Genomic DNA, 17488 nt, shown 5'->3' on the forward strand with positions numbered 1-17488 from the left:
TCCGCCTGCCATTTTCCCCGGTTCTCCGTCTTCCTTCCCCTTTTTTTTTATCTGGAGAACAAGGAGCTACAAAATAAACAGCACAGGAGTGCAGCTGCAACAACACTTGCGTGTCCATCATTAGAACAAATTCTCTCACCTGAGGTAAACCCGACCCCCTCGGTAGCCCACCTTCCGCTTTTCTTGTAACGCAATTTGCACACAAATGCTGCTGTTTCATCTTCGTGGCTTTGGCTCTTTTCGGTGGGTGGTCAGATGAGACAAGTGGCGGCAGCACCACTGCCAACCACACGAACCGCTCGCTGAATCGCCTGAGAATCGTATTTAAATACGAAGGTCTAACGCTGGATCGCATCAGTCGTCGTCGTCGCGTTGTTCTAGCCGCTAGCTCCTACTAAAGTCCAAAGACTATAGACCAAGTCGGGATCTCATCACAGTTCGGTTTTGTGGTTCAATCGGTTCGGTTGGGGGAATTCAAATTTATTCTGTGACTGTAACTGCAACAGGATGCTCGTTTGAAGCCCCTGAGATCTCTGTACTGGATTAAAACAAATGCGATTTGAAGATGCTGCACCTGCATCGGCACTTGAATTTCCTTTGGTTCCTCTGCGCACTCTTGGGATTCTTTGCGGACCCTGCAAGAGCGGAAATCGAGTATAATACCATCAACGAGGATGGATCTTTTCAGTTTCGGTACAACGATGTGTGACAAGTTATTTGTGAAGTTACAAAAGGACTGAGGCAAAAGTGACATTACAATTTATATAACTAATATTCAATTTGGTCCTTAAGTTAAGGGTCGAACCATTACAATAACCGTTTATTATTTTTGCTATAATGAACAGAAGTGATTTGTGCATTTAATTGAAACTTTTACGTTTTAAAGAGAATTTAAAATAGTTAAAAAAATGATTGTTTGTAAAAGTATATTTTCTTATATTTTGACAAAACAAATTATGTTTTTCCTTATACTTCCCAATTTCAGAAAACCCTTTTTTAGATTAATATAAAATTTATAAATATAAAAGAACCTTTTCTTTAAAAAAAATTTGAGCTAAAACTCTTTCTCCGTTTTTAATAAAATAGTATAATATTTGAAAGAACCTGTATATCAAATGATATTCCTTAAAATAACAGCAATCAGCGAATTATGAAAATTCAGCTTTATATTTTTGTAATTCACCTCTCAACCTTTACTTTAAAAAGGAATAGCGATCCGTAAAAAGGGAACATCTCAATTACAGTATTTTAGCAGCCATGGGCCATAAATGTAACAAATCATCTAATCGGTCATTTGAGGTTTGCTACCTTACCATCACACTCGAACAAATTTGAGATTTTTAGCACCTCTTTAACGCCTTTTCGTTTTGCAACCACAACAATAACACGCTTCCGACCATCTTTCCCTCTCCAATTCACACGCATGGGGCAACGCAATTACTTGTGTTTCGATGGAAACTCCACTGCTACCTCTGCCACCACTGGATAATGGATACTGAATGCTACTGCTACCGATCGGCCAAAAGACATGCAAATGATGACATTGGCGGCTACTATCACAGCGCCTCGGGCACTCCGGACAACACGGTGCGAGGTCGCTACGGTTCGCGGAGTCCGGCGAGCGGCCAGATCGAGGAGACCGTCTACACAGCCGGACCACGTGGGTGAGTAAACGAAGACGCCCAAGCCGAGAGGGTAAAGTGCGGTACTGCACTGAGAGAAAATATTCCATAGGTTGGGAATCTTCAAAAGATTCGTGAAGGAGAAAAAAAGGGAGACAGATACTATACACTTACGAATCAAAACCTTTCTCATAAACTATTTCATATTATAATTTTGTATATCATTTTAAAGTATAATTTTATATTCGTATAAACACTTTAAATTTATGATTTAGCATTAAAATTACCTTGGTTCTTTATTTTTTTGTAGTAACTAAATTTTTTGTGATCACTGAATAATTTAGTTAATTTCTGAAAATGTTGATAACAATCATCTTTATTTATTCAACAAAATATAGATTTGAGGAATTTTAAGGGTAGGTTTCTATAAACTTCCTTAAAAGTGATCTTAAAATATAGTAAATTAGATTAATAGGTTTTAATTTAAGAAAATGTTAAAAAAAAATGTAATAGAAAAAAAATAATCCTGTTAATGCAATATGCATTTCAAAATTATTTTCAGTTTAAAAGTTAATTAAGTTGTAAATAGGAAATAGTTTCCTATATCCAGGTGTATGTTTGGCTGAATGTAAAAGGAAATTTGTAAAATCAAGGTCCCATACTAAGTGACTCTTTTCCGAGTGTACTAACGTTGGAGGAAGTGGCAGCACAAAGTGAGTTATCTCCCCCTCCCTGTCAAAGTTGAGCTCATATATCAGCGGTTGGCGGCAGGCGGCGGCCACTGAAGCGAATCCCCCGAAGCCACCGAAGCCAACGGAGTTCCAAGTTGGAGCCGTTCTAACACATTGGATTGCTTTTTTTCGTGGCGTTGCCTAAACGTTTTTCCATTACCGCTTCGGCTACTGTTGTTTTTTGCAATCTCCGGTAAATTGGGGGAAACAAAAAGCTGTTAACAAATTGACTGGCCTGGGAGTTCCGAGCAAAAACTGTAGTTATAGTGGATTGCAGATGCTCAGCGATAGCGATGATTCTGAATGGGATCGTTCCCTGAGATGTGGGGTAATCAAAGTAACGACGTGCCGGGCTCAGATGGGATCTATAATGCGCTTCCGCTGGAAGGGGTTTACCCAATCCCCCAGTCATTGTGATAGGCAGCTAATTAATCTCTTCCCAATTTCCCACACAGATTTCGCGCGAACGGACCGAAGATCCATCGCAAAATGGACCTGGCCCAGTATCCGGTACTGCCGCGCGGAAGTCCCGACGATCCGCTGGCCGATCCCTTCGATGATCCCTCATACAGCTTTAGCTATCGCACTCCGGATCAATCGCGCAGCGAGGAGAATGATTCGGGCAACAGGATAAGGGGTGAGTTTTTTATAGGATGTATCAGGGTTCGGAAAATAACACACACTGTAAAAACTTGTGCTCTTAACACTAAAGTCAAAGTGTTAAGTTCAAAAAGAAGTTATTGACTTATGTGTAACAAATTGTATCTTGCTTATGTTAGAAACATAAATAACATACACATGTCATTTGTGTTATTTACACGACGTGTTTTTTACAAAGCGGGTTTTTCACACAACGAGTTTTTGACATAAAAGTGTCAGAATTGTAAGTTGAACTGAAAAATGTACAGTTTTCTAGAGTATAAGAATTCCTTTTCATTTTTCCTTCGACTCGTTAATAATTTAATTTTCATTTGTGTTAAAAATACAGTGTGTAAAAAACACAAGTGATTTTTGTGTGTGTTAGAAATTAATTTTCACATTTAAACACTTTTGTATTTGACACACATGTCATCAATTTTACTCACACTGTAAAGTACAATTTTTCATGTTTCTAACATGTGTGTCAATTTCCGAACCCTGGTTTTTATCCCAAGGTTTTAAAATAATTCCTTCCAATCCCGTTTCAGGACTTTACTCCTACCTGGACGACGTGGGCGAGCGGCACAGTGTTCGCTATGCAGCTGGAGCCGGAACCGGTTTCGAGATCTCCAATGCCGTGCCGGACAGTCCGTCCACGGTGGCCTACTCCAGTCCGCTGTACAAGTCGCATCCCAAGACGCGCGGCAAGATGGCGGTGCAAAGGGGTCCGGCGGGTAGCTACAAGCTGATTGCATCCGGTCCGGATCACCGGCGGGCAGAGAGTCGAGCTCCGGATGGCCTGGTGCGCGGCACCTACTCCTTCCTCGACGACAAGGGTGTGCAGAGGACAGTGGAGTATATAGCAGGGGCGGGAATTGGCTACAGGGTGGTGCAAAACCGCATAGGTCCCGGTACCCACATCAATCCCTCGGTGGCTGATTTCCGTCTAGCGGATCCTGACTTCCGACTGGCTAATGATTTTGGCAGGGGTGCAGGCGGCGGTTTGGGTCCAAAGGCAGGAGGAGGGGGAGTGGGTGGATCAGGTGGCTCAGGTGGCTCGAGTGGTTCAGGAGGAGCATCGGGATCTGCAGGATCAGGTGGTGCAGGTAGGGGTCGCACCTCTAGCAGACCCGGTGGCAAGGAATATCTGAAGCCAGCTGATAGGAATCAAGGGGAAGGAGATGCTACAGATGATGATATCGGATCCGCAGATGATAACCAAGGGGATGACGGCGGATTGAGCACCAGTTCCTCTGGTTCCACCAGTTTCAATGGCAAAGAAGATCGCCGGGGATTCCCAGCGGGAAGTTCCCAAAGGGGCAGCACTAGATACGATGGAGGAGGGGGTACTTCGCAGAGAGGTGGAGCACAAGGTGGTGGTTCCACAAGGACCAATGCCAGTGGATCCAGAAACAGGAACCGATTCGGAGGAAGTGCCTCCGCTGAGAGGGGAGGAGGAGGAGGAGGAGGAACAAGGGGAGAAGTAGCAGGCAGTCGTCGTGGAGGAGGCGGCTCCTCCTCCTCCTCCTCCGCCGAAGGCGACTCTGGCCTGGGCTACCTGCCGCCCACAGGTGGATCGGGCACTAGTGCCATCAGCGGACCCGGGGACAATTACCACCTCAACGACGACGACGTTGGAAGTTCATTGCCTCCCTTGGTCACCGCCAACCATCGCATCCTGGAGATCGATCGGGACAGGGAGTGGGTTCAGAGGCATCGCGATTCCACGGTGATCAAGAACGTGGGTAAGTGGTATGTGGGTCTGCCGCCGGGCCAAAGTGTTCGTGCCCATGTCCAGAACATCGATATAGTGCCCCTGGGCGGAAGGATAGGTCTCTCGCCATCGGAGGCACTGCGTCAGGATGAGATCGCCGAGCTGAATGCCTCCAGGGAACACTGATCCTCCGCTGGAGCCCCTAGTTCGTAGTGCTTAGCTAGGTTAAGTAACCCACAACTGGGTTGACTCCACATGGAAACTGTAACAGTATTTAAAGCGGAATACATTTTATGTCTCTGTATCTGTATCTTAAAAGTTATTTGATATCCGTGGTGTCTTCGATAGGCAGGTTAATCTGCACATTGCGGTTTCCCTGGATCTACATAAAACCCCATGACTTTGCCTACCCCAAGTTTAGTTGGTTTCGAGACCTAAAACGAGATGCTGCTGCTTTGGATTGGCTTGCTGGGAGTTTCCAGTGTTCGAGGAGCCCAGGTGTATATGCACTTCAATGGGCAGGGTTACTCCTACAACACGGATGGCGATAGACTGGATAGAAGTGTGATGACCCCTAGTTATGGATCATCATCCTTGGACTCCTTTGGTCCTTTGCAGTTTGTGCAGCAGGCTTTGAGAAGCAGGATGCAGCCTCTTCCCAGGATTTCCTATAATAACCAGGATAACCTGGCGTTGAGTAGAGGTTACCAAACACCCTTTCAACCCCTGCAGAGCGGACCAAACTTCCATTTCAGCACTGACCAGATGTCGCATGCCCAGCACACCGATGAGTCGGGAAACGTATTGGGCAAGTACTCCTACTACGATGAGGCTGGCTACCACGAGCTGAGCTACAAGGCGGGCGCCGGCATCGGATTCGTGGTCATGGGTGGTAATTTGGCCAAGGCCACCGCCTCTGCCGCCTCGGAACCACCGAACCACTCGGAAATCGAAATCGGAAACGGAATCCAAACAAATGCCTTGACAAGCCTGCAAGAGTTGCATAAATATCGTGGCTACACGTAAATAAACAAATTAGCTGAACTACTTAACGCCACTCGTTCTACTTGGGTGTTTTTTGTTATTTAGTGGAACTATTCGGAGATCTGACAGTGTCGACTGTCATGTCTGACATCTACGTGATCGGGGAACTCAACTGCAGGCAGCTTAAGTCAAAGAATGAATGATTATGGGTGTTATTTTAAAGGTTAAAGAAGGAAAGGAACTGGGTAAAGACTGGATAATGCAGAATACTAGGAAGGAGCTTTTGAAAGTCAATCTTAACTTGATAGAACAAATTCTTTATAAATAAAGTTTGCTTGGTCCATTTCTGTGAGTTACATTTTGGTCAAATGATTTCCAAAAAGTTATTGGGTTATTGGTATTTTGAGCCCCATTTAGAGATTACAAGATTATTAATAAAATACCGTTAATGGAATTCAAATGTATTAATTATACGATTTTATAAAATAAGGCTATAAGCATAGCCCATCAATCTGGTAATATAAAAACATTAACTAGTAAAGTGCCTCAACATTATTTCATATAGATAAAAATAGATAAAGGTAAACATTGTCAGTTTGTGATCGTAAATGATTGTAAGAGCTTTAATTGCCTGTGGCGCGTGCTTTGGCTCGAGTCAGCCTATACGATTTATGCATTTTATAAACCCTAATTGATTATTCGCTCATAAACTCGGTTATTCGGCCGGACAAAGTCATTTTACAAATGGCCAGTGCATCCCAAAGCCAAATTGAGTCACCTCTGGCTTTTATTTAGTTTTGTTTGGGTAATTTCTTGTCGGAAAGCGACCAAAATAATACAGCATTTGAAATGTTCGACGCGTGCGCGCACTTGCCAAATAATTTGAATCGAACGGAAAGCCTTGGCGACCACATCGTGGCCTAAATAAAATATATTTCGGGCCAGGCAGGCAAACCGAAGAAAAGCCCAAAAACCATAATAATAATATGCATATTTGCCAAAACAAAAAAATTATTACAGAGGCCAGACCAAACGAAAGTTTCACTGTCACAATTTAAACTTCAAAGTCGAGAGATTTAAGCGGTTAATTTCCCTGAAACAAGTTCCTACGCACTCCGAAACTTTCTTCTTCGGCGAATGCACTAAAAGAATGTACAGAAGAGCACTAAAACTGAAACGCTTGCCACTGACATAGATTCTATTAGGGTTTGTTTCACGTTCTCAGCGGCGAAATCAATGCTCGAAATCACCTGGGAAGCAGAAGCAGCCGAGGTGCATAATTGGGTTAGCCTAGCAGCAAAAGAACGGCCTGCATTGGAACAGAACCACAAATTACTGGGGCTCCGGCTCTCCCAGGTGCCAGTTAGCTGTTTCTTTTTATTATACCACAAACCCTCTCCCCCTTCTTGCTATAAACAACGGTTTGGGCTGGGACTCTCCTCCTCGTCGAAGGTCAGACTTAATTGGCCCTAGTCTATAAGCAACCACATCCCACTAGCAGTCCCGTTCGCCAGCATTTATAAATAGGCCCCAAGGTCTCTGGGTCTTGGGTCCACAAACTCCTCGCTTCGATTTATCGCCTTTTGATTGCTGCATTCCAATTGCGGATTGGAGCAAGTGGTGCGTGTGGCGCATTCGTTTACAACGTGTTGCTGCTAATTTCGTATGCTCCCTCCGGCGCTGCACATTCGGAACCATAAATCTTGTGGCAATTTTATTGATGCCTGCGTGTGCCACAAAGGTCGAGCCCCGAGTAATCAAGAAATATGCATTATTATTGCCTGCACTTCGGGAATCAGTAGCTGGGGCCTGAAAATCAATAAAAGAGCGGAGTTAATCGGGAAATTGATGGTTCTGGGGCTAATAAAGACTTTGGTCAGCGAGCGAAACAAATGACTTAAGGCACGAACTCGAAATGGAAATCAATTTGCCTGATCTCAGACATTTGTAATGTATGATTAAGCTTCAGAAATGGCCCGAGGCTTTAAATCCTGACATCTGTTGATACCCGAGAAGTGTGTGAAGTCTTCACGCAGATTGTCGAATTGAAAAAAAAAGAACACAATGACTGAAACTTTCTAACGAGTTCTAGGCAAACATTTTAATTGAATTGCCCGACAATCGAGCGAACCGATTCGTTCTTAAGTCCCTTGCCATTTTGGCTTATGTCATGTTTTTTGGGGCCTGTTCCGAGCTGATTACCTCTCCACTTCCCACACGCATTTCTTCTCGGCTGCTCGGCTCACTCCACTTGTAATGGCCAGTCACACTCAATCAAGCCAATAAACGGCCAATTAATCAAAGTCAGCGAAGGGGTATTCGCTTTTAGATTCTAGCTAGCTGCTAGGTGCGAAACAGAAGCCCCTGTCAGCACATCCAACATGTTTTCATGCGAAATATGCGAAAAGTTAGGCAAGCTATTTGTGAAGAGGAGGCTAGCCGACGAAATCCTAGAGTTGGAAGCCTGAATATCAATTGGAGATGGATAGTTGGATAGCTGGATAGTTGGTTACCCCTGGAGCTGGTAACCAAAATCCCACAGATCCACGCCCCCAGATAAAAGCCAGGCCAAGGCGCTCGACTACGTGCTTAACTCTCTGTTTTCTCTTTGGCTTTTTCACTCTGTCTCTCTTCTGCCAAAAGCCCAGTTCTCTTACACCTGATCGGGCCCTGTTTTCTTGGCCATTTCTTTCGTCGCGTCGTTTGCATCGCTAATGGAAATGTTATAAACAGAGGCGCTGGGCCCGGCCAGCACTCAGTTCATCTTCAGTCGTCGTCTGGCTCGCTGGCTTTTGGCTCTTGGTTCTTGGTAGGATCCTCCTTTCCAGTCCCTATTTATAGTGCGTGATTAAAAAAAAGACAAAAGAACTCGTAGCAGAAAACAATCGTAAATTGAAAGCTCAACAGGATTGGCTTTTAGTGCAACCGTGTGTGTGATTTGCCGCGTGATAACCCACAGTGCCACTCATCCCGTTTCTCGTTTGCAGTTCAAGGATATACAGTCGAGGCGACGCCAAGAATTCAGTTAAATACCAGAAGCTATTCACCAGAAATTGGCTTTAAAATGCGCTTCCTTGCTGTAAGTAAAACCAAGCCAAAAAAAGAAATTCAATTTTCTTGGGAATAAGAATGAGAAACGAAACTAGTTTGTACCTGACCGCAATTAATCATTTATTACTCGGTGCCGCCGTTGAACCCATTAACTCGTCAACTGGCCCAAGTTCGTGCCTTAAGTCTTTCGTTTCTTTCACTTCTGAATTGAAATGAACTTTCACTAAGCGACATTTTTGGTTCTTGCCTCGATTCTTGGCCTCTTCTGGCCGCGGAAATTAGCCTTAATTATGCTCTGTGCCATATGCAAATATGATTAAGTCTTTTTTTGGCATTATAATAATCAGAAATCAATTTGAATACTAAGAACTCTATTAGGAATTTTATTTAATAATGGAAAAGCTTAAAAGCTGTGCCAGTTATTGTTTCCCTTTGTGGAGATACAGTTTCATTGAATAGATTTAATCTCCTTCGAAAAGTGAAAAACTTTACAACCGAACGTGACAATATTCTAGCCCCACCCCAGTTTAAAAAGTGAGAATGATTCATTATTCGTATTATTCCTTGCATTATTCATATTGCCATTAAGACAAGCACGCCCTTAAAAGTCCAAAAGCGTTGTCAGCGCCTGTTTATAAGGAACAATACCATTCAATTATAGCCATAACCAATACGAACACTTACAATGAAAAGCCCAAAAATTAATTATGACTCGAGGAACATAAAATTAATATGCCACAAACGTAAGAAAATCATGCGTGGGCTAACAAATGGTAATAAAAGTCTTCTTTCTCCCGGCCCACAACCAAACTACCAAACAATCGAGACCATTTGTGTGGGGTTCTTGAGCTATAAGCTATAAGTGCATTGGTTTGTTTTCGATTCTTCGATCGTCTTGATAGTGGCTCATAAATTAATCAATTTATTGGAGTATTGACAGGTTAACCAAACAACCCATCCCTGAAGTCCATCAATCTCAGCTCAATTAGCTCCATCGAAATGTCTCTGGAATATCATTTAAGACCCAGAGACACCTGATATGGATAAAAGAACACTTTTACATCTTGTTTGAGAACATAAAATGCTGCGCTTAAACTTTGCATTCGAGCCATTAACCCAGTTTATTTTTGGACAAGACACACCCGATACGGGGTTTCGTTATTTCGGCGGTATAAGGGCAATATAATAAATAAGGCAATAAGTAGCCACAAAAGAAAGCAGACAGAAATACATCTTGCGATGCAGGAGATCTTGCAAATCAGTGACAACCGACCAGGTTCGACAGCCTCTTGGCCAGAATCACATTATTTCTCTCGAGTTACGCTTTGGCCCGAAATCGTAACAGACGCCTAGAGGTTCAGGTCAATGACACAACACGAGCCCCGACTTCAGATCCAGCTTTAGCTTTGGCTTTAGCTGGGTCCCCAACTCCGAATGGGTCTGAGTTTCAGTTCCTCTCGGCTTAGTGACATTTCGGCTGTGATAGATGGGCGTGCTGGCTAACGGTTGCGTCAATATTGACTTTACTTCGCCAAAGATGTGGCGAGAGTGAGTCAAATATTTGCCGATCGTGAGGTTCTTGACAATCGTGTGTAGAGGGAAAATCCGCTGAGTACTTCAGGTGTTCTCACTTTTCGGCTCTGAGTCGCACAAGAAATTATGCAAATGCTGCAGAGGGAAAGAAAGACTTTCGCGAGGGACTTGACCGCATTCCTTGCGAGTATCTATTTTGTATCTGTTACGACATCGGAATACTGAGAGCCGAATCTAAATCACTTGTTACCCATTTATCTTCCAGCTTTCAACCACACTGCTCCTGGCCGCCTTGGCACTCAGCCAGGCCCAACAAAACGTCGAGTAAGTAGTCCAGTAACCAATTACCCACAGTCCTAAGACCCCCGATTAACCCTATTGCCTGCCAAATGACCAAATGACTGTGTCAACGCTAATGCTCCATTAAAGTAGAAGTTGATGCGCTCGCCTAGAACTTTGTGACTAAACTTGTGACTAACCTCCCACCCTACCACTCATTCCCCTGCATTAGCCACTAGAAGCCAATCTTCAGAGAGACCCAAACCAACACCAAACAAACAAACCCACTTTCGTTTGCAGAATTCAGAAGCAGCGTCTCGTGAAATTTCCCGAGGAGTTTGAGCCCAATGCGGCGCCTCCGTCCTCCCAGAAGGCGGACGAGGCCAAGCGCATCCTCGAGCAGATAGCCAAGGTCAACGAGGCCTTTGGCTACGTGAAGAAGCAGCCGGAGCAGCCCAAGCTGCCGCCCATCCTCGACTCCAGTCAGTATCTCTTCCCCAAGCCCGCCCATCAGCCCTTCCATGCCCATCAGCACCACTTCTCGGGCAGCAATGGTCAGACCCTCCTGGAACCCTCGATCAGGGCGGTTAAGCTGACGAGGAATGTGGGGGGTAGCTACAATCTGCCGCCCAGATTGCGTCAGTCGGTGGAGAGCTCCTCCTCCAAGGAGACCCAACTGTACTTCCGACCCAACCAGGTGGAGGTGCCCAAACCTGCCTCCCCACAAGAAGCCCAACAACTGCCCGCCCACTTTGTGATCCCAGTGCATCTGCACAAACTGACCAGGGATGAGTACCTCAAGGAGCACGCCTCCCAGGAGTACAAGGTGAAGGGCTACAAGATCATTGGCGATGTGGACAGCTTCTATGGCAAGGCAAAGGCGGGCAGGAAGCAGGGCAAGACGACTCCGAAGTATCATCTGTTCTTCCTGCCCCGCGAACTGGCCCTCAACGAGGATGGAACTCCGAAGAGGGGTAATGCTACCACTGTAGGAACCACTCCAGCTCCTGCTCCTGCATCCTTGAACTTTAAGGAATTCCGCTTGGACTCCCGGGAGAAGCCAGTGCATAAACCACAGAAGATTCAGACCCCAGAATTGATTACCTTGAACGGAGTGACCAGGAAAAGGGTTAGCTCTACAGCAAAGCCAGTGAAACTAAGTGGAAAGGAAGCTGAGCAGCAGAGCTCCTCATCCCTCAACATCAAGACCACCTCTTCTCCTATCTCCCTGAGCTCCACTCTACCTCCTTCCGGTGGCCTACTGCCCAATCGCAATCGCTTGAATCCCTTCCGCATGCCCGGCATGAATATCGCCGAGATGCAGAACCAAACTTCGGTGGCCATCAAGAATGCCTTCCAGAACATATTCAAGCTGCCCTTCCGACCGCCCATGACAGCCTCACCTGGTCTGGAGGCTCCTGTCATCGTGGGCAATGCTCCGGTGAGAAATCAGGGTATCGATTCAGTGGATTACAAGTGGGAGGATGAGAGCGAGGGCGGCGGCGATGGGATGATGTCCGATGATGTGGACACCATTGAGAACACAGCTGCGGAACTGGACACGAGTGCGTCCTCGGAGAAGCACCTGTTCGCCCACAAACACCAGCTGGTGCACACCTTGGGCCAGGTGGCCACCGCCCAGCAGAGCACCCAGAAGCAGGCGCTTCGCGAGGGCGGAATCATCATTCAGCGGCTGAAGGTGCGCAGGGGCGGCATTGCGATCGCCGGTCCGGGGGGCGTGGCAACGGCCGGAAGCGGTGGTACGGCGATCGTGGGTCCCGGTGGCTATGCCCTCACCCATCCACGTAGCCTCACCATCGCTGGTCCGGGGGCCAAGGTCATCTCCATACCGGCAAATGTGGATTTGAAGGACGCCCTGGCACGAACCGATCTGGAGACGAGGAGTTTTCCGCGGGAGGGAAAGATCGTGGCCACGGGACCCACGGTCTACTATGCCCCGCCCACGGGCACAACAACAACGGGGGCGCAGGAGGAGGAGAATCAGGGGGCGGGACTTGTCCAAGTCTGAGGCTTAAACACTTTTAGTTAGGTTCCATAGTTGGTATTGTCTAGTGTTTTAATAAATTCCGTATTGTATTTCGTAAATGTTTGGGCTTTTGCTTTCATCGTGTAAACTGTACATGGTAGTTGTATATTATTAACCCTCACTTATCCCGGCATGAAATTAACCCCGACACAAACTAACCCCTCGATATGTAAATATCTGTAAATATTATCAGACTAACCGGCGGCTCTCTTCACTCCATTTTTCCTATGCTATCCATACCAAAAATCTATCCTAACCCAAGTGCCTACTGGCGCACCACCAACATCGAGGCCTGGCCACCAGGAGCACCTGTTGCCGAGAAGTCCGGGAAGCTGATAGCAGGATCTGCTCCTGCCCAAGGACTCACCGCCTATGGAGCCTATCAGCCTGTACTGATAAATGCTCCCTACTACGCCGCCTACCAACTGCCCTTGGCCTATGTGGTGCAACCCACCACCGCCACCACCGCTGATCAAACCACCGCAGCCGGTGCCACAACCACCACGACGGGCAGACCCGAAAGCTTAGCCGATGACAGCACCCGCGATCGCGAAGAGATCGAGAAACCGGAAAAGCTTCAGGCTCTGCCGGCAGAGAAGACTCGAACCCGAACCACCGGCGATCTGAAGAGCGATCTGGGTCTTCGTTCGGCCGTGAGCAAGATAAATCCTGATTATGTGATCGAGGAGATTGTTTCGGTGCCCGGCAAGCTAGTGATCTCCACCTCTGGATCTCCACGCTCGGCCAAGCAGCAGCTGAAGAAGATTGCGCCGCAGAAGCTGCGTAAACTAGCACCCAAAGTGGAGGCCACCGGGAAGACGAGCACAAGTTCCGCCAACTTCCCCCAGATTCCGTTCGGCAACTACTTCCTGCCCTATCGCCCCGAGCAGGCTCAGGCGATCCAGGGACGCAAGCAGGCGGCCCTCATCCTGGAGCCCCATTCCAAGGCGGTGGTGGGTAATGGTGGCACTGCCATATCCACGCCCATTTCCAAGGCTTACCTGAAGAAGGGAGTGCCCACCAATGTGTACTTCAATCCGGAATCGGTGGCCATTGCGGGTGTGGGCGGCAAGGCCCATGCCACTGCGGATCTGGAACTGGATCTGTTCACGTAGAGAAGCTATAACCTTATTAGAAATCCATTTCTGATTTATTTTAACCAACTGAAGCTAGTAGTTCCTTTCCCCAGCTCCCCCATGTTCCTATGTTAAGAACAGAGGCCCTAAAAAACAAATGTGTCATTTCCTAGTTTGTAAATAAAGTAAAACGTAAACTGTACATCGAGTAGTCCGCTAATCCAATGTAGATATACCAATGCTTTTTCCCCGCTTTCTCCAGGCAATTCCCAAAAACACTTTAAAAAACACACCACCCACACACACCCTCTATAACCGAATCTAACCCCCAAAAAGCAGACACAGATCGAGGGCCGCTCCGCTGGTCTTCGAGGAGCATCCCTACTACGGCGGACTGAGGGGTCAGCTCCTCCAGCTGCGTCCGCAGCGTGACGGCAGCCTGGGCAGCTTCATCCTGCAGCGCCAGCAGCCGCAGCTGAGGGCTGTGCCCAGGGATTCCGATGACACGGTCACCATTTCGGCGGCCAGCATCTCTGCGATTGCCGATGGAGCAAGTGGAGCAAGTAGCTCCAGTTCCAACTCAATCGCAGCCAGTGCCAGTGACTTCAATCGCATCCAGTTGGCCGCCGCCCGGCTGGTGGCCATTCAGGAGCTGGCCAAGCGCAAGGGCTCCTTCAGCGAGGAGGACAACAAGGTCTATGCCAGCAGCCTGCTGGAACTCGGACAGGCTGCCCAAAGCTTGGCCCTGCTCCAGCAGACCGGCCAGATCAAGGACTTCAGTGTCCTGCTGCAGCCGGATATGTTTGGCAATCCCAATCCCCCCAAGCAGCCCTTTGGCCTCGAGGCCACCGGCAATCCGGCGGACCAGAAGATCGACGAACAGAAACTCGACGAGGTCACCGAGCAGCAGTTCTCCCCGGATGAGCAGTTCCTGCCGCCCAACAACGAGGATCCCTACGAGGATGTCAACGACAGTGTTTCGGTGATGGCGCCTAAGAAAGATGCCGCCGTGGCTGAAGCAAAGCCAGTGGGTGAGTTTCTTTAAGAGAAAGTAACTTTCTTCTCTTGATAACCGATAATTTCTATTTTTAGGACTATCCATTGCCGGCGAGGGCGGAGTGGCCTCCTCCAAGCCAAATGCAGTGGCTCTTTCAGGTCGAAATGGCTTGGCTGTCGCCTCTCCGAAGGCCACCGCCATCGCAGGAGTTTCGCCCGAGGAGGCAGCTGCCTTTAGCATCTCCCTGCCCACTCGTAATCAACTGGTGATCAAGAGCCCCAATTTGGCAGCGGAAAAGGCCAGCGATGACTACGATTACAACGATGTGCCCCTGAATCTGGCTCGTTTTCCTCTCACCCGGGAGACCCCCCAGCAACTGGTGCCCGTTCGCATCTCCGGAGGCGACTCCCTGGTGGAGAGATGGCGCACCGCCATCGCCGAGGATTATGCCGCCCGGCAGGCGCAGATCAAGGTGGCCATGGCTCCCCAATCACCCACGCCCTTCATTCGCATGGCCCCCAAGCGACGTCTGCACTCCGAATAGGAAGGATGCCCTTGAAATTGGATTGGAATAGATCGCAATGAGATTCTTAGTATACTTTGTACAACTTTTTGTGTGCCAGCTCCCGAATTGCCAATAAAATATAACTATTTAATCAATGTGCAGTTTTATAACGAACTTATAACGTATGACATTCTACTTTGGGAAAATGTCATTACATGTGTGTTGGAAAAAATAATGGAAAACAATTTTTGTAGCACTAAAACTATTAGGAATTTATATAGCAAAAACAGGATTTTCTCTTCGTTTTTTCGTCGTAATTCTCTTAAAATAGGTGCCACAGCTTAAGGACCGATAGTTTTGTAAAGCGTATGATATAAGCTAACAATCCTCATCGCATTTGGGCAGATTTAACAAAATAAAAATTTGGGCCAATTTTTGAATTTTTGATAAGGGGTTACATCACAATTTTTTGCAAAAAATCTTCAAAAATTAAAGATTCTAAATTTGAATGCCATTCGATTGGAAATTTTATTACAAACTCAACGAGGTATGGCATTCTATATTTGAACACTTTTTTAACTTGTTTTGACCAAAAAACTGAGGATTTTTGATGAAAATGAGGATTTAAGAATCTTAATTTAAGATATAATGGATTTCTTGTGAGTTTTTTGTAGTCGTGTCTCACTTGAAAAGACAGTTTTAATCCTGATTGTATGATAAACTAATAATCCACGAAACTTTCCGGTAATCATATGTATTTGAGTGTGCTAAATTTCAAGCTTGGATATCTCAAAAATTTTAGAGAATAAATAATGTGTAACCAGTCTTAAAGTCTGTTTTTTTTTCAAGAAAGCCTTACAATTAAGTTTTCCTAATTGTTCAGTCCTTGGAAGAAACATGGCTACATTGCCGACCCACCCGAGGGGCCAATGAACTAGATATATACCACAAAGACCACAAATAGCCAACCAATATCAGATAAAGGCTGTGACAGAGAGCCAAGGCGACGCATCTAATTGCTGCGGGAAGTGATTACAGTTTATAACGAAAATAAATTTATTTATGCGACTGAGCAGGGGGAAAATCTCAGGCGGGCCGAATGCAAGCATGTGCAAATCTTGATTAATCTTTTCCGCCAGGGCAGGCAACATGGAAATAAATTATCTAAGCGGGCAGCGAACGGAGGGAACTGGATGGGTCGTCCGCAGAGAACGCATTCAATTTGCACCTGAACCAGTTGGCTGGTTCTATCCACTAGGCGAGTGAGTACCTTTTGCCCGCCCGTCAATGCGGCTTCAATGCGATCGCCCATGCCATGCTTGACTTCTATTACGCGGCAGGTTTAGCCAGCCCGAGACCATCTACGTTGACCATCTGCCATCTGCAAGCGAACCTGAAACCAGAAAGTATTCTTTTCCAGCTTTGTTGGCTTTTCAGGCTCCTTTTGGCCATCGGCGACCCGTTCTTCCCCTTCGGTTCTGTATTTTCCTGCGGGAAGCTGCACATTTCCAGTTCTATCAGTATCACTTCTTCGGCTCTTTGTTCTTGGGATAGGTCGTGGCGAGGGGTCTGTGGCCGCACATTATAAAAGGCCATGGCCGGGCAGCGTTGGCCACCAGTTTCCTTGAAGTGGTCGCCGTGTTAGCACTCAGCACTCACCACTGAGCCCTGCAGCCCTGCCATTGTGTTCAGACCGACTAGTGATAACTTAGATTCTTCTCGAGCGGATTGCGGATCGTGTGGCCACCAGAGAACTCTACCAACTACCTGCCTAGATTTGGGAAAGCAGTGAAAGGCCAAGCACTAAAAGGTAAGTCTGCCCCTCCAATTGGGGTTATTCGAATCACATTTACGCTCGTCTCGGGGTCGAGAAAGTTATGCCTAGGCTTAGTTCTGATGCTTGGCTTAATTCGAGCTGGTTTGGCCAAGCTCTTAAATTCCTTTTATGGGGTCACAAAAGAACCACTTCATCAAGCCACTGAGGAAGACGATTAGATAAGCCATTAAATGCCCGTAAGAAAGTAAAATCATCCGGAATCAAGAGCTGAAATCAAATTAAGAATTATCATATAAAAAGAGTTTTCCAAAAAATTGCACAATTAAACTAAGTGTAATACATTAAAAAAGTCTACTAAAAAACGCATTTTAATTTTACTCAATAGAAAATGAATACATTTATTTTGTGTGTGTTGGGATCGCATTATTACCTAAGCTTCAAAAAAAAAACTTTATCAGAATCTTTGAATCTAGCTATTTTAGTAATAAAGCACATATATTTAGGTATTGTAACTAAATTATTCATTTAGTTAG

At 46.2% G+C, this 17488-nt stretch overlaps 3 protein-coding genes across 7 annotated transcripts; all 3 read left to right on the top strand.

The window, feature by feature from the left end:
- The first annotated feature begins 420 nt into the window (after positions 1 to 420).
- Cpr73D (Cuticular protein 73D) lies at positions 421 to 5013 on the top strand. Its single transcript, XM_017144242.3, has 4 exons — positions 421 to 693; positions 1527 to 1664; positions 2809 to 2990; positions 3541 to 5013. The coding sequence occupies exons 1-4, from the start codon at positions 566 to 568 to the stop codon at positions 4890 to 4892; spliced, it is 1800 nt and encodes a 599-aa protein (XP_016999731.2). The 5' UTR covers positions 421 to 565; the 3' UTR covers positions 4893 to 5013.
- A 137-nt stretch (positions 5014 to 5150) lies between these two features.
- On the top strand, positions 5151 to 5739 carry LOC108059147 (uncharacterized). The gene has a single exon (XM_017144243.3). The coding sequence runs from the start codon at positions 5151 to 5153 to the stop codon at positions 5730 to 5732; it is 582 nt and encodes a 193-aa protein (XP_016999732.2). The 3' UTR covers positions 5733 to 5739.
- A 2711-nt stretch (positions 5740 to 8450) lies between these two features.
- On the top strand, positions 8451 to 15333 carry LOC108059256 (uncharacterized). 5 transcript variants are annotated; one of them, XM_017144430.3, is made up of 4 exons: positions 8451 to 8499; positions 8678 to 8769; positions 10540 to 10598; positions 10854 to 12696. In XM_017144430.3, exons 2-4 carry the CDS (start codon positions 8755 to 8757, stop codon positions 12580 to 12582), a joined length of 1803 nt encoding a protein of 600 aa, XP_016999919.2. In that variant the 5' UTR covers positions 8451 to 8499; positions 8678 to 8754; the 3' UTR covers positions 12583 to 12696. The 5 variants fall into 5 exon arrangements, with proteins under 5 accessions (XP_016999919.2, XP_070071682.1, XP_016999921.2 ...); XM_070215581.1 differs by lacking the exon at positions 8451 to 8499 and adding an exon at positions 8571 to 8617; XM_017144432.3 differs by lacking the exons at positions 8451 to 8499; positions 10854 to 12696 and adding exons at positions 14013 to 14707; positions 14769 to 15333 and having other exon boundaries at positions 8624 to 8769.
- The last annotated feature ends 2155 nt before the right edge of the window (positions 15334 to 17488 follow it).

This window comes from Drosophila takahashii, chromosome 3L (assembly GCF_030179915.1).
Source record: "Drosophila takahashii strain IR98-3 E-12201 chromosome 3L, DtakHiC1v2, whole genome shotgun sequence".
In the NCBI taxonomy this organism is placed as follows: domain Eukaryota; kingdom Metazoa; phylum Arthropoda; class Insecta; order Diptera; family Drosophilidae; genus Drosophila; species Drosophila takahashii.